The 22,893-nt window shown below is 36.6% G+C and overlaps 1 protein-coding gene and 1 pseudogene across 3 annotated transcripts; one reads left to right on the plus strand and one right to left on the minus strand.

The window, feature by feature from the left end:
• The first annotated feature begins 1,078 nt into the window (after nt 1–1,078).
• Nucleotides 1,079–22,142, plus strand: LOC105499873 (C-type lectin domain family 4 member D). Of its 3 annotated transcripts, XM_011772695.2 has the most exons (6): nt 13,477–13,733; nt 15,224–15,316; nt 17,745–17,855; nt 18,589–18,740; nt 19,808–19,923; nt 20,705–22,142. In XM_011772695.2, the coding sequence occupies exons 1-6, from the start codon at nt 13,706–13,708 to the stop codon at nt 20,850–20,852; spliced, it is 648 nt and encodes a 215-aa protein (XP_011770997.1). In that variant the 5' UTR covers nt 13,477–13,705; the 3' UTR covers nt 20,853–22,142. The 3 variants fall into 3 exon arrangements, with proteins under 3 accessions (XP_070928315.1, XP_011770997.1, XP_070928314.1); XM_071072214.1 differs by lacking the exons at nt 19,808–19,923; nt 20,705–22,142 and adding an exon at nt 1,079–1,144 and having other exon boundaries at nt 13,633–13,733; nt 18,589–19,786; XM_071072213.1 differs by lacking the exons at nt 19,808–19,923; nt 20,705–22,142 and having other exon boundaries at nt 13,527–13,733; nt 18,589–19,786.
• On the minus strand, nt 1,098–12,740 carry LOC112423344 (transcription elongation factor SPT4-A-like; annotated as a pseudogene).
• Nucleotides 22,143–22,893: the final 751 nt, after the last annotated feature.

A 22,893-nucleotide genomic window follows, 5' to 3' on the forward strand; every position in this document is an offset into this window, starting at 1 on the left:
AGAGTAAGAAGAAAAAATTGTTATATCTTTCAGCATCCAATAATGAAATTATATTATAACATAGATATTATTGACAACATCTCTAATACCTGTGGGGCCTTGGGCACAATTTGGTGCTCAGTGTATAGCTAACAAACAAAAATTTAAAACACTGTGTTTCTTGAGCTTAGATACATGAGCTACATATTTGAAAATTAATTTCTTTAAAAATATTTAAACAACAATAGCAATTTCACATGGTTGAGTTTTTGAACACTTCAAAAACTTCCAGCAGATACAAATGCAATGATTACAGAAATTGGTGCTATATTTAAAGGTATTGTAAAGTATCAGTGCCATATGCTTCATTATTTTTTCCAAAACACACATACTTATTTTTCTGTCTATCTAACTAACTTGCCTCAAATATATAGTTAGGTGGTCATACTGGCCTAGTCCCTCTTCCTGAAAATGTCAGATAAGCTTTCACCTTAGGGGTTTACACAAGCTGTTTCCTCTCTCTCTCCTGGGAAGGTTCTTCTCTCTGAAATCCACATGACTAACTCTCATCATCTTTAAGTGCTTACTGGAACGTGACCTCGGTGAGACTTTCCCAGATGAATAGATTCGAATTATACCCGTCCCACTCTCAGTAGTTCCAATCCCATTTGCCCTGTTCTATTTTATCTATTATTACTTAATATATGATTATCTTTAATTACTTTATCTCATCCTACTAGAATTTAAGTTTTATGTGGGCAGTGATGTTTGCCTCTTTTGTTCCCTGTTTCATAAGGGTCTAGAGCTGTGCCGTTTTATAGTGTAGCCTCTGTTCACTTGTGGCTATTTCAAGTTAAAAAAAACTTAAATACAATAAAAAATTATTTCCTCAGTCTCACTAGCCACATTTCAAATTCTCAATGGTCTCCTGAGGTTAATGGCTACCATGTCGGCCCATCATCACGGCCAGTTCTATCAGACTGTGAAGGGGTAGAGCACTGCCTGTCACAAAACAGGTAACTGGCCTAGTTTGTTTATGCTGCTATAACAGAATCCCAGAAAACAGAGATTTCTTTCTTTCTTACAGTCCTGAAGCTGAGAAGTCCAAGGTCGAGGGGCCCACATCTGTTGAGGATCTTCTTGCTGCAACATCCCATGGAAAAAGGTGGGAGGGCAAGAGAGCACATGAGTGAAAGAGAGCAAGAGGGGCCAAACTCACTTTTCTAAGAAGCCCACTCTGATGATAACAAACCAACTGTATGATGGCATTAATCCATTCGTAAAGGCAGAGCCCTTAGGACCCAATCACCTACCATTAGGCCTCAGCTCCCAATAATGTTGTGTTGGGGATTAAGTTTCCAATACATGAACTTTGGGGGACACAATTAAACCACAGCAGTGATCGGTAAATTGTTGAAGAAATTAGTGCTGAATGACTAAATGTTAAAATAAACATTTGGAGAAAGCTGAGCTAAAATAAATCTCACATCATAGAATGAATTATTTGGGATAAAAGAATAAATATAAACTTATCAAAAATCATTGCAGCTAAGGTTTTAGTAGTTCAATCACAAGAACTTGAGTATATAGTGCAGCAGTAATTACATAACACTCTCAGCTTCTGGATTGCAACAAACACTTACTTTCCAAGAGATTTATGGAGGACTAAAATATCTATCGGGCACTTAATTTTCCTCTAACACTTTCTTTTTTCCTTGATATTACTTGGCCTTAAATATCTAGATTGTACAATTTATCATAATTCTCGTACATGATTTTTCCTTATGAATTATGGGTTGTGCTTTATCCTTAAAAGATGTGAAGAATCTACAAAGTGGGAGAGAAACATATCTTAAATGAAATTTATGACTACTATTAGAAATTCTAGTTTACCAAACAGTTCTACAAATAATAGAATTATGAAATAATCTAATTCCTCTTTTTCTGCTTTGTTGTATTATATGAAGTTTAAAACCATTTGCAAAAAGGTCTTTGTCTTCCTAAAGTATACTACACTGTCTTTTAGTGTTTATATTCACTGCTGTTTCTTTTTTTGTTATGTGTTTGATTTCTGTTTTTGTTTATTTTTAAAACAGCAAAGAAGATATGCACATATTTTAATTTACACTATGGTTCTGTATAATTTTTTAAAATTATTATATTTTAAGCTCACTGTTGTTTCATTTCCTTATTTAAATATCAGAAGTCTCAATAGTTTTTAATATAAAATTAGCAATTCTTATAGTTGTTATGGTGGCAGTTTATTCTGGCAAAAATTAATGTGCATTTTAACTTTAACTGCTTAATAGAATTCAAGATATAATTAATTATATATAAGAATCAATAGAATTCAAAACATAATTATATATAAGAATTGATAGAATTCAAAATATAATTAATTAATTACATATAATAATATAATTCAAAATATAATTAATTACATATAATAAAATTCAAAATATAATTAATTATATATAAGAATTAATAGAATTCAAAATATAATTAATTAATTATATATAAGAATTAATAGAATTCAAAATATACACAGCAGAATTTTCACCACAAGTCGTATTTAGAGTATTTGTGAATATTTAAAATCAAATACTCAGATATTAATAAGGAATTTGAAAAATATGTTGTTTTTATATTACTAACGTTGTTATACCTTTGTGATCCTATGATCAGTGATCATTCCAGTTCAGGGGTGCTAGAAAGAAGTTCAAGTTGACATTCAGATCTTTGACATTTCATAAGCTGAAACCAAACAGTAAATTTTGGCAACATACCTAAACTGAAGCATAATTTTCAGAGCATTCTTGGTGGGTATTGCAATATGTACTTTTGTATCTTATTATGTTTCAGTCATATTATTTTGATTCCTTTCCAACGTTGCAACCATTCATTGCATCTAGGTGAGATTAAGTGATCTGTTTGCCCACCAATTGATTTTTGGGCACGAAATAAGACTCATAATTATTTCTATTCTTAAACTTCACTTGTGACATGAAACAGTCTATTTGAATCATAGTTTTTATATAATTTAGGTTTTTTTTGTAACCAGATATCTCTCTGAGAAATGTACTTCTAATATCTTGCTTGGTAAATGTTATATAACTCATTGGATTAACCTGTTAACACCATTCCAAAATGATGTATTTCTTATTTTATCATAATCAGTAAGGCCATGTTCAGATTTGACTTCTAGGATATGAGTATATCTATGTTGTTAGCTCTTTTGCTTAGTTTTTCTGACCAGTTCATCATTGTGCAGTACATTGTGAGCCCTCTTTCCACTCAGTTACTCAGAGTATGGACTCTTGGCTCCCCTTTGCACTTGGTCATTGAGTGTAACAACAGATGTATATTGGTCTTTCCTGTTGTTGGTACAGAATTGACTTTTCCCCCAGGATTAGTTATCATTTCTGGTACCTATTATATAATTTTACAAAGCAAAACAAAGTAAATAAATACTTATGCTTGGAATTGTATACAATCTTACTAGAGGAAACTAACATTTACATATATTAGTGTAATGTACATATCAACATGCTTTTTTTTACTAAAATCACTTAAAAGTAAAACATAATACTTATGATATTTTATATTATAAAAATTATTTCCCTTTTTGGATCATTATAAATTCATGAATTTTTATACATTGAAGCAGTTCCAATTAATCATCATAATGAAATAAACAGTTTTTCTACCTAAATTATTTATTTTTAATGAAACAATTTTTTCCTTTCAACTTTTATTTCAGGTTCAAGGGGTACATGTGCAGGTTAGTTACATGGGTAAATTGCAAGTCACAGGGATTTGGTGTGCAGATAATTTGCCACCCAGATAAGCAACATAATACTTGACAGGTGGTTTTTTAATCCTCACCCTCCTCCCATCTTCTACCCTCAAGTAGGATCTAGTGTCTATCGTGTCCTTTCTTGTGTCCACGTGTACTCAATGTTTAGCTTCCACTTATAAGTGAGAACGTTTGATATTTGGTTTTCCATTCCTGTGTTAATTCGCTTAGCGTCATGAACTTCAGCTCAGCAATATTGTAGCAAAGGACATAATCTCATTCTTCTTTATGGCTGCATAGTATTCCATGGTGTATATGTACCACATTTTCTTTATTCAGTCCACTATTGATGGGCATCTAGGCTTATTCAGTGTCCCTGCAATTATGAAAAGTGTTGTGATTAACATATATATGAATGTGTCTTTATGGTGGAATAATTTATATTCTTTTGGGTATATACCCAGTAATGGAATTGCTAGATCAAATGGCAGTTCTATTTTAAGTTACTTGAGAAATTGCCAGACTTCTTTCCGCAGTGCCTGAACCAATTTATATTTGCACCAACAGTGTATCAGCAGTCCCTTTTCTCAGCAACCTCACCATCTATTGTTTTTGGCTTTTTAATAGTCATTCTGACTGGTGTAAGATATCTCATTATGGTTTTGATTTGCATTTCCCTAATGATTAGCAATATTGAGCATTTTTTCATATGCTTGTTGGCCATTTATGTCTTCTTTTGAGAAGTATCTGTTCATGTCCTTTGCCCATTTTTTTTAATGGGGTAGTTTGTTTTTTGCTGGTTGATTTAAGTTCCTTATAGATTCTGGATATTAGACCTTTGTCAGATGCATAGTTTGCAGACATTTTCTCCTATCCTGTAGGTTGTCTGTTTACTCTGTTGGTTTCTTTTGCTGTTCAGAAACTCTTTAGTTTAATTAGTTCCCATTTTTCAATTTTTGTTTTTGTTGCAATTGCTCCTGGAGACTTTGTCATGATACCTTTGCTAGGGCTGATGTCCAGAATGGTATTTCCTAAGTTTTCTTCTAGGGTTTTTATAGTTTTAGATTTTACATTTAAGACTTTAATTCATCTTGAGTTGATTTTTGTATATAGTGAAAGGTAAGGGTCCAGTTTCAATCTTTTGCATATGGCTAGCCAGTTACCCCAACACCATTTATTGAATAGGGAATCCTTTCCCTATTACTTGTTACTGTCAGCTTTGTTGAAGATTAGATAGTTGTAGCTGTACAGCTTTATTTCTGGGTCCTCTAACTTGTTCCATTGGGCTATCTGTCTGTTTCTGTACAAGTGCCACACTCTTTTTCGTTACTGTAGCCTTGTAATATAGCTTGAAGTCAGGTAGCACAATGTCTTCAGTCTCCAGAACTGTTCTTTTTGTTAGGGTTGCTTTGTCTATTCAGGCTCATTTTTTGTTCCATATGACTTTTTAAATAGTTTTTTTTTTTTCTAATTTTGTGAAGAATATCATTGGTACCTTGATAGGAATAGTATTTAATGTGTAAATTGCTTTGGGCAGTATGGCCACTTTAATATTGGTTCTTTCTATCTATGAGCATGGAAAGTTTTTCCATTTGTTTGTGTCATCTCTGATTTCCTTTGAGCAGTGGTTTGTGATTTTTGTAGAGATCTTTCACTTCCCCAGTGGGGAAGCTGTATTCTCACGCATTTTATTCTTTTTCCGGCTATTGTGAATTGGATTGTGTTCATGACCTGGCTCTCAGCTTGGGTATTATTGGTGTGTAGAAATGCTACTGATATTTGTACATTGATTTTGTATTCTAAAACTGTTGAAATTGTTTATCAGATCTAGGACACTTTGGGTAGAAACTATGAGGATTCCTAGGTATAGAACAGAGATACAGTCTGTGAAGAGAGAGAGTTTGAGTTCCTCTCTTCCTACTTCAGTGCCTTTTCATTCCTTCTGTTGCCTGATTGCTCGGGCTAGGCCTTCCAGTACTGTGTTGAATAGGAGAGGTGAGAGTTGGCATCCTTGTCACATTCCACTTTTCAAGGGCAATGCTTTCAGCTTTTCTCCATTCAGTATAATGTTGGCTGTGGACTTGTCATAGATGGCTCTTAATTTTTTGAGGTATGTTCCTTCAATGCCTAGTTTGTTGAGAGTTTTTAACATGAATGGATGTTGAATTTTGTTGAAAGCCTTTTGTTTATTTATTGTGGTGATCCTGTGGTTTTTGGTTTTAGTTCTGTTTATATGATGAATTACATTTATTGACTTAATATATGTTGAACCAACCTTGCATCCCAAAGATAATACCTACTTGATTGTAGTGGATTAGCTTTATGATGTGCTGCTGGATTCAGTTTGCTAGTATTTTGTTGAGAATTTTTGCATTAATGTTGATCAAGAATATTGGCCTGATGTTTTCTTTGTTTGTTGTGTCTCTGCCAGGTTTTGGTATCAGAATGATGCTGGCCTCATATAATGAGTTAGGAAAGAATTTTTCCTGCACAATTTTGTGGAATAGTTTCAGTAGGAATGGTATCAGCCCTTCCTTATACATTTGGTAGAATCTGGCTGTGAATCCATCTGGTCCTGCACTTTTTCTTGTTGGTAGGCTTTTTTTACTAACTCAATTTCAGAACTCGTTATTGACCTGTTTAGGGATTCAATCTCTTCCTGATTCAATCTTGGGAGGTTTTATGTGTTCAGGAATTTATCCATTTTTTTCTAGGTTTTTTTAGTGTGCATGCATAGAGGTATTCATAATAGCCCCTGAGGGTTTTTTGTATTTCTGTGGTATCAGTGGTAATACCCCCTTTGTCATTTCTGATTGCATTTATTTGGATCTTCTCTTTTTTTTCTTTGTTAGTCTAGCTGATGGTATACCAATCTTACTCATTCTTTCAAAAAAAACCAACCTTTGCTTTCATTAACCTTTTGTATGTTTTTTCTTATCTCCATTTTATTCAATTCAGCTCTGACTTTGCTTATTGTATTTCTTTTGCTAGCTTTATGGTTGGTTTGCTCTTGTTTCTCTAGTTCTTTTAGTCATGATATTAATTTATTAAATTGAGTTCTTTCTAACTTTTTGATGTGAGCATTTAGTGGCATAAGCTTTCCTCTTAACACTGTTTTAGCTGTCTCAGTGATTCTGGTATGTTGTATCTTTGTTTTCGTTAGTTTCAAAATATTTCTTGACTTCTGCCTTAATTTCATTGTTTACCCAAAAGTTATTCAGGAGCCAATTGCTTAATTTCCATGTAATTGTATAGTTTTGAGCAATCTTTTTAGTATTTATTTCTATTTTTATTGCACTGTGGACTGAGAGTGTGGATGGTATAATTTCAGTATTTTTGAATTTGTAGAGAATGGCTTAGTGTGTGGTTGATTTTACAGTATGTGCCATGTGGCAATGAGAAGAATGTATATTCTATTGTTTTTGGATGAAGAGCTCTGTAGATGCCTGTTAGGTCCATTTGGTCAAATGTTGAGTTCACATCCTGAATATCTTTGTTAGTTTTCTGCCTCAATGATTTGTCCAATAGTGTCGGTGGGGTATTGTTTTCTCCCACAACTATTGTGTCATTATCTAAGTCTCTTCTTAAGTCTCTAGCAATTTATTTTATGAATCTGGGTGTTCCAGTGTTGGCCACATATATATTCAGGATAGTTAAGTTTTCTCATTGAGTTGAATCCTTTAGGGCTTTATGTAATGCCCTTCTTTGTCCTTTTTGATCATTATTTGTTTAAAGTCTGTTTTGTCTGAAATAAGAATAACAGCCCCTGCTTCTTTTTGTTTTCTGTTTGCTCGGTAGGTTTTTCTCTGTTTCTTTACTTTGAGCCTATTGGTGTCATTGGGCATGTGAGAAGACAGCAGCCAGTTGGTTCTTGCTTCTTTATCCAACTTGCCACTCTATGCCTTTTGATAGGGTGTTCAGCCTGTTTACATTCAAGGTTAATGTTGATATGTGCAGATTTGATCCTGTTATCATGTTGTTAGCTGGTTGTTATGCAGACTTCACTGTGTATTTGCTTAAGAGTGCCAGTGGTCTATGTTCTTGAATGTGTTTTTGTGGTAACCCGTAATGGTCTTTTCTTTCCATGTTTAGCATTCCCTTAAGGATCTCTGATAGGACAGGGCTGATGGTAACAAATTCCCTTAGCATTTGCATGTCTGAAAAGGATTCTATTTTTCCTTCACTTATGAAGTTTCGTTTGGCTGAATATGAAATTCTTGGTTAAAAATTCTCTGCTTTAAGAATGTTGAATATAGGCCCTCAATCTCTTCTGGCTTATAGGGTTTCTGCTGAAAGGTTCACTTTTAGCATGATGCAATTCCCTTTGTATGTTACCTGCACCTTCTCTCTAGCTGCCTTTAATATTTTTTTCTTTTATGTCGACCTGGGGGAATCTGATGACTATGTGTCTTGGGGATCGTTGTCTTGTATAGTATCTTGCAGGGGTTCTCTGAATTTCCTGGATTTGAATGTCAACCTCTCTAGTTAGAATTTTCAAGGACAATATTCTCAAATATTTTTTCCCAGTTGCATGCTCTCTTTCCTTCTCTTTCCGAGACACCAATGAGTTATAGATTTGGTATCTTTACATAATCCCATATTTCCCAGAGGTTTTGTTCATTTTGTAAATTCTTTTTTCTTTATTTTTGTCTGACTGAATTAATTCAAAGAATTGGTCTTCGTGCTCCAAAATTCTTTCCTCAACTTGATCTAGTCTGCTGTTAATAGTTCTAATTGTGTTATGAAATTCTTGAATTGAGTTTTTCATCCATATCAGCTCAACTTGGTTCCTTCTTAAAATAGTTAATTTGTCTTTCATCTCTTGAATTGTTTTACTGGATTTCTTAGATTCTTTGGAATGGGTTCCAACTTTCTTCTGAGTCTCAGTGGTCTTCATTGTCACCGAGATTCTGATTTTTATGCCTGTCATTCCTTCCGGTTAAGAACCATTGCTGGAGAGCTAGTGCGGTTGTTTGGAGGTAAGGAGACACTCTGGCTTTTAGAGTTGCCAGACTTCTTGCGCCAGTTTTTTTCTCATCTGTGTGGGCCGATGTTCCTTTAACTGTGGTGTAATTTGAGTATAGTCAGTTGGCTTCATTTCTGGATGTTTTCAGGGGACTGAGGCTTTGCATGGGATCTTTATTTGTGGCTGAATTCTTGTTCTTGGTTTCACAGGGAGGTATGTTAGCAAAGCATTTTTGTTGTTGAAATTTGGGCTGGGATGTAATAGATGGTGCCTAAGCGTAATGACTGGCAGGCAGGCTGTTGATCATCCATGTGGCTCCTCTGTATTTCCTCACATTTGTAGCTGTGCTCTGTCTCAGAGCTCTGATATTGTGGGCTTCTCTAATACTTGAGATTAGTGGCCACAGATCTTGGCTTGGCATTTCCAGGCTGCTCACCACAGCTCTGGGGTGAACTCAGGCATTTTGTTCCCTCCCCTGCTTGGAGGCAGCAGGGCCAGAAACCTTGGCAGTGGCAATGGCAGAGGGCCTGTCACTTGTCTCCATGGGCTCCACTTAAGAAAAGCATAGCTGCTGCCAATCAGAATGATCAGCATGGGGTGAGGTGGCTGTATTGTGAACCCAAGCCAGGGGGCCCTGCCTGGTGAAGAGCAGCAGGGGCATGAGGCTCATGGGGAAGACAGTCTGGTCTCTCCTCTGTAGTGTGACTATGGCATTCTGAAGGCATAAGCATTGAGACTCTTTGTTCCTTCTCCGGCCTAGTAGCAGCATGGGTAGATACCACTGTAGGTAGTGGCAGAGGGGCTGTCAGTTGCTTTTGGGAACTCCACCCCAGAGAGACATAGGGCTGATGCCGGTGGGCATGTTCAGCTGGAGATGGTGTGGCTATGCTATGGGCCCAAGCCCAGGGCCCTGCCTAGTGAAGAGCAGGGGTCAGGGGCTCACAGAGAGGAGAGACTGGCTCACCTTGTATGGTGGCTGCATATGCTGGAGGTGCCAGCAAAGCAATCAGAGTCTGTGTTCATTCCCTAGCCCTAGGTTAGCAAGGGCGATACCACTGCAGTGACAGTGGCAAAGTGGCTGTCAGTGGCCTCTGGGAACTCCACCCTAGAGAGATACAGAGCCACTGCCAGTGGGAATATTCAGCTGCGGTGGGGATGCCATGCTGCGGGCCCAAGAGGGGGGCCCTGCCTGGTAAAAAGTAGAGGGCAAGGGATTTACAGGGAAGAAAGACTCGGCTCCTCCTCATAGGGCAGCCGTAGCATGCTGGAGGTGCCAGGAAAGCGATCAGTCTCTTTATTCCTTCCCCAGCCCTAGAGCAGCAAGACTATATGCTGCCATGGCAGTGTAGAGAACCTGTGGTTTGTCTCTGGGATTTCCTCCCCAGAGAAATGCAGAGCTGCCGCCAGCTGAAGTGCCTCAGTCGGGGCGGGGCAGCTGCGCTGGGAGCTCAGGTCGGGAGGCGCTGCCTGGTGAGGAGTAGCAGGCACATGAACTTGCATGGAAAAGTGCGGGCCTGGTGGAGGGCAGGGCTTGGGGGAGTGTCAAGGGGATCTCCTGAGCCCAGGATTGTACAGGTTCATGGCAGAAGTATGTGTCCCTAGGGACTGTCACTCACTCATCATTTTCCCATTGTGGGAAGCCTCCCTTGGTTCCATGCCAGTCCTGGGTGGGCAGCTGTCCTGTGTTGCTCTTCTTTGCTCTCTGTGGCTCATGTTACTTCCGTGATGAATCCCAAAGTGTCCTCCTTCAAATTTTGTAAACTTGTTCTTGCAGTCCTGTCAAATTAACTATTTTACCTTTTACCTGTGATAAAGATTGTATCTACTACAGAATCGCTCTCTCTCTTTTTTCTTTTTTCTTTTTTTTCCTTAACAAGCCTGATTTCTATTATCTAGGAAGATCTTAGTTTTTAATTAACAACTCTGTCACGTCTTCTTCAACTCAAAAACAAAGGTTAATGGAGGTTTTGCTCATTGTTCATATTGTCTTTTTGTAATCTTAACTGTCTTGGACACAGCTTTTCATTCAGCTCAGAGAACTTTCTAGAGTAGAGTTTCCCTCATATTTTTGAAATTATAGTCACTTTCTGGGAACAACAGAATGTACCAGACCTATTCTATTTTTCTCCTGTTCTAAGCAAGATTTATGTATTCTCTAGGAGTCCCAGGTCCTTTTGATAGAAATAAATATTACTTTAGCCAAAAATCTAGTTTCCAGGGTTGCATATCAGAGTTTGTCATTAGTGCTATTGTTGCTATTGGAATACTTCTTGTAGTGACTGAACGGTGCCGGAAAATATATGGATTGCCAAATTTATAATTTTACCTCCTTCCGTCCCCAATTTAACATAGTAAAGTAGTAGTTCACTCAAGATCGCAGAATACATATACACACATATAATTAAAGTAATATGTAGTTTAGGGAAGAATTCAGGGAAAGGGCTACATTCTAGATTGTAGAAATCTTTCTTAAAGTATCTCTAAGCTGTTACGTACTTGTCTGAGTGAGCTTGGGCCACTATCACAGAACACCATAGACTGGCTGGTATGAAAGACAGACATTTATTTCTCGTAGTTCTAATAGCTGAAAGTCTAAGATCAGAGTGCCAGCATGGCAGAAGTGTGGGTCCCCAGGGACTGTCACTCACTCATCATTTTCCCATTGTGGGGAGCCTCCTTTGGCTCCATGCCAATCCTGGGTGGGCAGCTGTCCTTTCTCACCTTTCTTTGCTCTCTGTGGGTCATGTTGCTTCCGTGATGAATCCCGGTGTCCTTCAAATTATGTAAATTTGGTCTCGGAGTCCTGTCAAATTAACCACTTTACCAGTGAGGGCTTTCTTGTAGCCTTGCAGATGGCTGCCTTCTTGAGAACTCTTGGGTCTCTTCTTTTTTTTTCTGTTTCTCTCTTTCTAATATTTATATAATTTTCCCATAGCTTCGTTTCTACAATCACAACATTCCTGAGGTCAACAGGCAGGGTGTAATCATTCTCTTTTACAGAGGGAGAACAAGGAACTTAGGGGAATCAAAATGGGGACACTAACAGGATTTCTGTGGAAATTTAAGTAAATGAGAATTTGTAGTAAATTTTTTATCTTAAAACAAATAACTCACCTTGGCCGAAAAATGGGATGTTACGCAAAGTCCCCTACTGGGCCGGAGGAGAAAAGGACTTACGTCCTACAGGAGCACAAACAAGGCAGACCAGGACCCAGCAGGCAGCCAAGGCCCAAGCACACAAAAAGTAAGCAGAGGCAGGAGGTGGAGAGCAAAGATGCTGGCAGCCCTGCGTCTTGCTAGGTCTTCATAGCTGTGTCTCTGGATTTGTAGGCCACTCCTCGACGTTTCAGCTCCCGCACGGTTCTTTGGGGCAAGCGACCAGTGACTGACACCACATATACACCTGGCTTAAAGTTATTAACTCGCTGTCACTTGGAGACCCAGCTGTCGTCTGGACTCATCATCGCAATGATTCTATCAAAGGAGGAGCTGGTGCAGTCATATACCATCTCTCAGTTACCCTTCATCTGTAGATTTGCGTCACAATAGTCACAACCATCATATTCAAACTGGTCTATAGTACCTTGACCAGTGAACACAGCAAGCAGGCCCACAGATGCCGCAGGTCCCTCAGCACCGTCACCAGGGCCATCTTCTCCAACGAGAAGAGCAACAGCAAGGAAGACGGGCACAGCCTGCGCCCCCGCAGGAAGTTAACAGCTCGTTAGCCTGGTCTCTTCTTATAATTCCATCATGAGGACCCCATTCTCATGACCTCATAATAAACCTAATTACCTCCCAAACTTTTGGCCTCCAAATGCCATGACGTTGGAGGGTAGGGCTTCCACAAATGAATTTTGAGGAGATACAAACATTCACTCCCTAGCAGTGCTATAAATGAAGTCAGGGACTCTGATGGTGTCTTTAGCACAGAATCTTACATTTTCTTTGTCTTTGCCTTAACACAACTCTTTTTGCTCAGGTAGAAAGTTCTTGGGATTTAATTAACAGCTCTATCATCTCTTCGTCAAGTCTAAAACAAAGGTTGCTGTGTCTTCACATAAATGGACACACAATGTGTACTTTAAAAGCTTTTGGGCCGGGCGCGGTGGCTCAAGCCTGTAATCCTAGCACTTTGGGAGGCCGAGACCGGCGGATCACGAGGTCAGGAGATCGAGACCATCCTGGCTAACATCGTGAAACCCTCGTCTCTACTAAAAAAATACAAAAAAACTAGCCGGGCGAGGTGACGGGCGCCTGTAGTCCCAGCTACTCGGGAGGCTGAGGCAGGAGAATGGCGTGAACCCGGGAGGCGGAGCTTGCAGTGAGCTGAGACCCGGCCACTGCACTCCAGCCTGGGTGACAGAGTAAGACTCTGTCTCAAAAAAAAAAGCTTTTGTTCATTGTTCACATTATCTTTTGCTCTCAGACTCAACTTTTTATTCAGTCCAGAGAACTTTTTAGTATAGAGCTCACCTCAAGAATATAACTGTCTTTGAAAATACAATATTCACAAAAAGAATAACAAAAGAGGGGATATTTACTAAATTTTTACTGGGCATAACAATTATTTTTTTAGGGCGTTACTAAATTTTTTGTCTTAATGAAAAAAAAAACAAATTGAGAAATTCCACATTACACACTGATCTAGTGATCTCAACATACTTGTGGGTTTCTACTAACTGTTGTACTGTTTTTGGGTATTGCTTTCTCAATTTCCCTTTTTTTTTTTTTTGCCTCATCTCCCGGAATGAATCAAAGGAAACCCCAGTCTCTGAAAAAGACTTCTTTTGAGTTAACTTTCTTCTATTGGGAACTTTCTAATCTCACTAGAATATGTAACATTGGTGTTTGATCTCAAGTATTTCTGAATATATTCCTCTATCCACAGAAATATACTCTGGGGGAAAAAAATAGAACAAGTTCTTGCCCTCCTGACTATTGAACAAGAGACTAATTAGACAATGGGGCTAGAAAAACCTCAAAGTAAACGTGAGTACTTTCTCTCCTTTCAATTTCAAAGAAGCAGAAGGATTTATAACTAATTTAAAAGATATGAATTGACGGTAGTTTTAAAGATTGTTGATGGTGATGGGGAGGAGGAGGAGGTGGAAGGAAATAAAAATGACATTGATGAAGAGGAAGGACGTAGAGTTAAATAAGTTGGATAACAGAAACTTCTTCATAAAATGTCGATTGGACCAAAAGGGGAGATAAAACATATGAAAGAGAAATAAGATGAAAAGAAAGAGTAATATGAGAAGATTCTTTTAAAGAAAAAAGAGAAAAGGAAGATGTAGAAAACACACTTAGGCTTATGCTGTATCAGACGCTCTAATTGTCCCATTTTTATGTTTGACTTCAGTGACACCAGCGGATTTGTATTGTGATAATATTAAATAATATTTTTGATAGACATATAGAACAAATGTGGAAAGGTATAAATTAAAATTAAAGTTTTATTTTATCTCATCACCTTACCATGGCAACCTGTAATCACAGCGTGATCCTATTGAATTACCTAAAAATATTGTTACCTTTTTAGGTAACAATACTTCTTGGAGATTTTTTGCAACAGTGTATACTGATTACATGCTTATTTAATTACTATATAGAATATCACTGTGTGAAGTGACCATAATTTAGAATTTCCACTATTGATAATACACATGTGAATATTAGATTACAGTATGTTTTTTCTATTTTGAAAAGTACCGCAATGAATATCTTTTAACATAAACAAGCTCAATTATTTCTACAGAATAGATACCTATAATTGAAATTATTGTGGCAAATGTAATGCATTTAAAAATGGATAAATGTTACTAAATTGATCCTTCTAAAAGGCATTCCTAATTTTACAGTCGAGGCAGCAGGATTTATTTTCTTACCAAGAGCACTTATTTCCCCTCAGCCTTACCAACACTGCATGTATTTAATTTACTTAAAAAATCTGATGTGTGAAAAGTTATACCACAATCTTGTAGTTTACAGTTCCCTGATTGGGCATATTTTTGTTTGACTAGGGGCTATTTATAACTTCAGCAAATTAAAATTTCAGCAAGTTTCCTGCTCAGAGTTTTGCTCAGCTTTCTAGTTGATTTTGAAATACTTTATACAGTCTGCATATTAATATTATGACGAGACTTTCCTTGTGAATGTTCCTTGACTCTAACATTGCTTGTGTTATGTAGAAGTTTTAATTTTTATGGAATAAAATTATCAATTCTAATGGTTTTTGGGTTTTGTATCTTACTTATAAAATTCTTTTTATTCCAAAATTACCAAGAAAATTTACACTTTTCTTTCTTATTTATTCATCAATAAGCTCTAAAATTGATTTATTTGGAAAAAATACTTATGCTTTTCTCTAGATCTAAAATATTTTGTTTACTCTCGTTTTTAGATTGCTTCTTGGTAGAATTAGCTTTCCTAGCTTGTAGCTGAGAGGAGGTTAATCTCTATTTTTCTTTTGGTGCCAGTGGAAGGAGGCGTGCATTCCCAGTGGATCCCTTGGGTTATTGCTACAGTTTTCATCTCACTTCTCGGTGTCTGTTTTATTGCAAGTTGTTTGGGTAAGTTATTAGCCAAAGTAGGACTCTTCTTGAATTATTTTTTCCAAACAATTTTTCTGAGGTTGCTCTAAGCCTTTTGGTATCTTGATATTTCCTAGCATAACTTATCGATGGTATCTTCAGGGTCTTGCACTGAATATTCAGAGCTACATTCTTGACTTTCTGTCTTTCAATGGTGCTACCTTGTGATAGGGATTGAATGATGGAATTTAGACCATTTTCTGTACATGTAAAAGTTGGTTACTATAGTAAATTTCCCCCCATTTGGACTGGGATTACAAAGGGATACATTTTATGAGTAAAGAGTAAGCAGCAGAAAAATAACTTTCGGATAGATGGGCTTTGAAAAGAACAAGGTTGGAAGAATTGTTCTCTCTCTCTCTCTCTCTCTCTCTCTCCCTCTCTTTCTTTTTTTTCCCCCTTTCTTTCAACCTCTTTATTGATGTACAATTGACATATAATAACCTGTACATATTTAATGTATACATCTGAATTTGGGGGATAAGATACACCCTTGAAACTATCACCACCATTAAAAAAATTCTTTCTGATATCAAACCTAAAATAATTATAATTAAAGTAATATGATATAGGTGCAAGACAAATAGACTAGAGGAAAACGAAGGAGAGCTCGGTTACAGATCCCTCATGTATATAAGACTCTTTATATAAAACAAAAGAAGATATCTCAGAGATATCGGAAAAGGACAGTTTTGTTCAATTAATGTTGCAGAGCCCATTGATTATTTAAAAGATGAAATTGGTCTCCTGCATCATACTATATACAAAAACAAATCTAGAGTGGATTATTGTCCAAAATGTGAAAAGTAAATCAATAAAGTTTTTTTTTTTTTTTTGGAGATGGAGTCTGGCTCTGTCGCCCGGGCTGGAGTGCAGTGGCCGGATCTCAGCTCATTGCAAGCTCCGCCTCCCGCGTTTACGCCATTCTCCTGCCTCAGCCTCCTGAGTAGCTGAGACTACAGGGGAGAATATCCTCATGACCTTGAGGTAGAGAACGATTCTTAAACAAGTCACAAAATGCACTAGAAAATAAACATTGACAAATTATACTACATTAAAATGAGTTATGGTACAACAAAACATACCTGTAACAGTGAAAATAAAAAGCCACAGAAGGTACTTGTAATACATATAATTAATAAATAATTCACGTGTAGATTATATAAAAATTTTTTCAAACCAGTAGGAAAAATACTTACAATAAAAATGTCAGCAAAGTCTTAAATAGGTACTAACAAAAAAAGAGAGAAAAATGAAATCTAAACACACAAAAGTGCCAGCCTCATTAATTATCAGGGAAATGCAAATGCAACTCAAAGTCGCCTTTGCCAACATAACAGGATGGCAACAATTAAAAAGTCTGGCACTACCAAAGATTGATGATGCCATGGAGCAAATGGACCTCTAATGAATTGCTTCTGGTGGAGTTTAAGCATTACAATCACTCTGGAAAAGTTGACCACTATCATAGTTTACAATATTCACACCCTGTTGCCTGCAGTTCCACTCCTGCGTATGTGCCCTACAGAAACACATGCTTATGTGCTCCACAATGCATGGTTGAAAATGCTCAGAAGATCAGAGTTCACAGTAGCCAAACACTGGAAACAATGTACACATCTAATAGAATAGATAAGTATATTTTATTTCATGAAGACAATAGTTCACTTTACAGCAATGAAAATCCATTAATTATAGAGGGCACGTAACAAAATAGGTAAATTTCAGAAACAATTCTCAACAAAAGACAGAATCAGAATTCATACTGTATGATTGTCATTCAAAAACAGGCAAATCTGATTTATCACTTAACTAACATGTCCCCTGTTCTGCCATACAAAAACAGGCAAAACAGGGGACATGTTAGTAAGTGATAAAATTGTAAAGCAAAGCACAGTGGTTACTTTAAAAGCCAAGAGTGGCTACCTTTAAAGGAGAGGGAGTGAGTTGCGTTTGAGATGTGAAGGCTATCTGGGGTTTTGGCAATATTCTGTTTCTTGAGCTACGTAGTTGTTACCTGGACTGTTCACCTTTTTTACCTTTGTTTATATATTTCAAGGTGAAAGTATTTTAGAAATGCGTAAGCTTCATACAACCCAGTGCGCACCAAAACCCTTATTCTAACACAAATTTTGACAGAAAATCATGCTTGCAAGCATGTGCACATAAAAGTTTGCAAAACTTCTCCTATAAAGCATAAAATGGACAATATAATAAAAATATTAATTTTCAACAGTTGCTTTCAACCAATTCACCTGGAGCTGAAGCAAACGAGCTGCATAGAAAGAAAAGAGAATATGAGGGCCTTAATTATCAGGATAAGAGAAAGGTTAGGGAGGTCAGCTCCTATTTCCCTAATTAGTGGTTATATAGCAAAAGAAACCTAACTTGCTTTTATCCTTGACAGTGACTCATCACAACTTTTCCCGCTGTAAGAGAGGCACAGGAGTGCACAAGTTAGAGCACCATGAAAAACTCAAATGCATCAAAGAGAAATCAGAACTGAAAAGTGCTGAAGGTATAGAGCATAAGATAATTTCTTTTTTAATTTCCATTTTCGTTCAAATTCATAATTCGACTTAAGGAATGTCAGTAGTGAACCAGGAAAGATTAAAATAGCATAAGATGAGAATCTGGCATCGGAGTAAATAACAGTACCTTAAGATAGAATTATTTCTCATTACTGTAATCAGTTAATAACTGGAGAATATGGCTTAATAGATCGATGGGTTATTTTTGACATCCAAAACGTAATATTTATCAAATTCAATTTTCCCATGATTCAGACATATCATAAAGACAGTTTCCTCCTAGAATATATAGCTTTGCTGACATGTCTTTATTTCTTTTATTATTGTGGAATTTGTCATCTCATTTGGGAGAATGGGGGAGTGCTTGAGTTTTAGTAGGTTCTTTACCCCCTTTAGGTAAAATATTCTGCAAAAGCTTCATAATGGAAACACTTTAAATATGAAAGTCAATGGATGTAGGAACATTGAATAATAGTCATGCCTTCTAAGATAATATTTTGTCATTTTCTTGTAGTCATTATGTGGTGTCTAGTACTTATGTTTAGAAGATATTTAGGAATGTAATTTTCAGGATCTTTTGGCAGGAGAACAGATTAATTTTGGTGATCTTGATATTATTCTCATAAATATTAATTGGATATAGGTAGTAGAATAGTCATGCAATCTGTTAAAGATGAAATACTCTTTTGTTACCAATTTCCACTTTAATTTTCACTTGAGGGAGCACCTGGAGCTGTTGTCCTGTTGGCTGGAGAACCTTGCAGTCCAACTGCTATTTTCCTCTTACTGACAACAAGACATGGGCTGAGAGTGAAAGGAACTGTTCAGGGATGGGGGCCCATCTGACGACCATCAGCACGGAAGCTGAGCAGGTGTGTTGGGAGGATCACATCAATTTCTCTGCTCGTTTGAATCTCTTTCCAGAAAAAGAGGAATTTCTCTGTCCTGTTATGCCTCTGTCTGTTTTCATCCGCTCCATCTGCCTGGAAAGCCCTTTCTTCCTCTTCAACTTTTTGTTATATGGCCAACTTCTTTTGGTCTTTCTATATTTGATTCATATGTTATTTCCTCCAGAAAGCTACCCTAACTACCTTCCTCATTCTACCCCTCCCTATGCTAAGTGGGAGGTGCTTCTGTGGGACTCTGTGCACAATGAGATCATGGCATTTACTCCACTCCACTATAACTGTCTGTTCACTGCTCCATCTCTTCCAGTGACTCTTACTACGTGGAGGGCTGGAACCATGCTCTACTCACCTTTGCGCTTCCAATGTCCTGTGCAGTGTGAGGCACACTGAATAGGTCTTGATAAATGTTTGGTTAGTAGATGAATAAATGATTGATTAATCAGGACTGAACTAGCTTCTCAAGATAAGTATAGGAAAAATAATTCAGATGTATGGATCTAATGATAGTAAAGAAATCTTAGGGTAAATTCTTTACAGGCTAAAACTTATTTCCTCATGTAATATGATTCCATTTATGTACCATGACTCAGATTCTAACTTTTTCTTGGTTAATAGTTTCCTCAAGGATTTTGTCTCCATAGATTTACAATCTATAGGTTTGGTGATTCTGAATAAAATGGAATTTAATGAAATATGCACACAATTAAAGAAGGTGATATTAAAAACAAAACCTCCTAAAAAAACTAATCCTATTAATCATTGTGCTAAAAGGGTTGCAAGTCTGACCTCACTTAATCTTCATAGTAACTCTATAAAGTAGTGGAGTTGTCCATTCTGAAGACAAGAGCACTGGAGGTTTGGTAAGATTGAAGCACTTACTAACATTACAGGCAGGATTTGAAAACAGATCTATCTGATTGCCAGAGCTTTTGTGCTTAACCAGTAATCTAGTTGACATCTTTCCTCTTTTTCCAATGTCATAGCCATCATCTGATTCATGCAAATATATTACAATTTATATTTTTATGCAGAACTTTATTACTCAATTTCTGGATAGACGCTTTTCCTATTTCCTTGGACTGAGAGATGAGACCGCCAAAGGTCAGTGGCGCTGGGTGGACCAGACGCCATTTAACCCACGCACAGTGTGAGTATATTGAGTGGGCTAAGGGGATTTATAAGCAAAGATTAGAAGATGGTAGCAAGAAACATTCATTTTGAAGCGGAGTACATTGATATAAAAATGTTAGGAGAGACCAGAATAGGTTGAGTAATCTCTATATGCTATGTCCCAGTTCCAGAATGGTCCTATAATTTCCATGAAATATTCAGTATTCTTATTTGTACAGTGTCAATAATGAAAGAATGAAAAACATGGAAATGATATAAAAATAGTTTTAGGTTTGACATTTAGATAAACAATATAAGTGATAAAAATTGTCTTTGAAAGAGAATTGAAATCTTGTCATTTTCTTTCTGGAAGCCAATATCGTTTAATAAAAATATAATGCAAAGCCACATGTGCAATTTAAAATTTTTGTTAGTTATATTAAGAAAGTAAAAAGAAACAAGTGAAATGTATTTCAATAATGTATTAATAATGTATTTAACCCAATATATCCAAATCTTATCATTTCAACCTGTGATCATTATAAAATTATTACTGAGATCTTTGACATTCTTTATTGGTAATAAGTCTTAAAAATACAGCACTTAAGACTTAAAGCACATTTCAATTCAGAGAAGCCACATTTCAAGTGCTCAGCAGCTACATGTGTCTAGTGAGTATAGTATTAGTGCAGTTCTAAACTGTTCACTAGGGACATTTCTCTGAATTGTCTCCTAATATATCTATATCTAATCTACACCTCTAATCTACATTATCTATATATACATATAAATCTCTATCTATGTTGTTTTTCTTTCAGATTCTGGCATGACAACGAACCCAACAACTATCAGGGAGAAAACTGTGTTGTTCTTGTTTATAACCAAGATAAATGGGCCTGGAATGATGTTCCCTGTAACTTTGAAGCGAGCAGGATTTGTAAAATACCTGGAACAACATTGAACTAGAAATCCACAAAGTGGTTCTTGTGATGGAGAGAGAAAAGAAGAACCAATTAGAATAGGGTAGAAGGCACCTGCGTCATTGGGACACAGAAAACATGCTGGGTCATAGAGCGTTTTTAGTCATGATGGTCTTTTTTATTTTGTTTGATTCATTTGAGACGTGTGTGTGCGTGTGTGTGTGTGTGTGTAGATAATGTGGTTTTTGTATGGTGTTTGAGGGAAGGAATAATCTTTCTTTGTAGTATTTCAAGATGTTTACTTTTCAATTGGTGCGCACTGAATGCATGTTTAGAAGAGTGGCATGAATAGTGCATCACTTTTGTCATTTTTCCCCTGCTCAGATTCTTAGCTCTTAAAATTCAAAGGTGGGATATTCTAACTGGTAGTGGTGCACCATTTTTCACCCAAATATTACAAGCACTTTAAACCACATTTTTATTGTTTGATGCTTCATTTTCAGACTTTTTAATGTCAGTCATTACATTTGCATCCCATGAGAAAAATGTTTCCAGAACAACAGTGTGGAATAGTTCTGAATTATGCTGTTATAAAGATAGAAAAAAAGTCCTAATGCCTTTAACAAATTTACTTCTTACTCCACCCAACATGTCTTTGCAAAGCAAGAAGTCTTTGTAAGACACTTGAACAAAGTCCTTCAATTCTATAGCAGAGGAAATAAAATCCCCCAGAAGCCAAAGGGTTCACCTTCACATTGCTAGTTCGCGACAGACCCAGCTGTGCTTCTTTAGAGATAAAATACATTCCCTTTGGTATCACAGGAAGTTACTGGGGATGACTTGGCCTCATTACTTAGCTAATGACGATAAAATTTCTTAATTATTTGAAGTAACATTGTATTCATGTTTGCATTTTTAATTTGAATAGAAAATAATCACATTTTCAACCCATTTATATAAATTGTTAATGTTTCTTTAGAGCTGTATAACTACAGCTTGAACTAGCAAGGAAGTCATTGTTTTGACAACTAGAAATTATGCTTTTCCTGGTGCATAGGAAGGGCACCACATCCAACTTTAATAAAATATGGTGGTCTTTCTTAAAATTCTCAATTAGCTAATTTTTCTTGGATCTAAGCTGAAAAATTCCAAGCAATGGCTTTTTAACCTAACTTTCCTACTACTACTTTCAAAAACAGTATTTATTTTGTAAATTAGCTATTGATTTTTGGGGTTTGAAATACTGGTGTTTGATTATGTGTGGTGGTGGTGGTGGTGGTGATGTGTGTGTGTAGCTGTGTTAAAAGCTGATACTTTTAGCTGAAATGGTGCTAAATAAATTTGATTGTGTTTGCCATATTCATTAAATTATGTAGCATGAAACCTATGAAACTTGTTGAAGTAACTTTATGCAAATGCTAGTGGGCTTTGTATAGTCAATATTATCCATTTTTAATTTGTAGAGAACCATATATAGGTCAAGATTCAGTTGTCAATAAGTTATGAAGTTTTTGCCCATGCCTATGTCCTGAATGGTATTTCCTAGGTTTTCTTCTAGGGTTTTGATGGTTTTGAGTTTTACATTTAAGTCTTTAATCCATCTTGAGTTAATTTTTGTACAAGGTGTAAGGAGGGAGCCCAGTTTCAGTTTTCTGCATATGGCTAGCCAGTTTTCCCAGAACCATTTACTGAATAGGAGATTCTTTCCCCATTGTTTATTTTTGCCAGACTTGTTGAAGATCAGATGGTTGTAGATGTATGGTGTTATTGCTGAAGTCTCTGTTCTGCTCCATTGGCCTATATGTCTGTTTTGGGATAAGTACCATACTGTCTTGGTTACTGTAGCCTTATAGTATAGTTTGAAGTCAGATAGCATGATGCCCCCAGCTTTGTTCTTTTTGCTTAGGATTGTCTTGGCTATACAGGGTCTTCTTTGATTCCAGATGAAATTTAAAATAGTTTTTTCTAATTCTCTGAAGAACGTCAACAGTAGTTTGATGGGAATAGCATTGAATCTATAAATTACTTTGGGCAGTATGACCATTTTCACAATATTCATTCTTCCTATCCATGAAGATGGAATGTTT

The sequence above is a fragment of the Macaca nemestrina genome, chromosome 10 (genome assembly GCF_043159975.1).
Source record: "Macaca nemestrina isolate mMacNem1 chromosome 10, mMacNem.hap1, whole genome shotgun sequence".
NCBI lineage: Eukaryota > Metazoa > Chordata > Mammalia > Primates > Cercopithecidae > Macaca > Macaca nemestrina.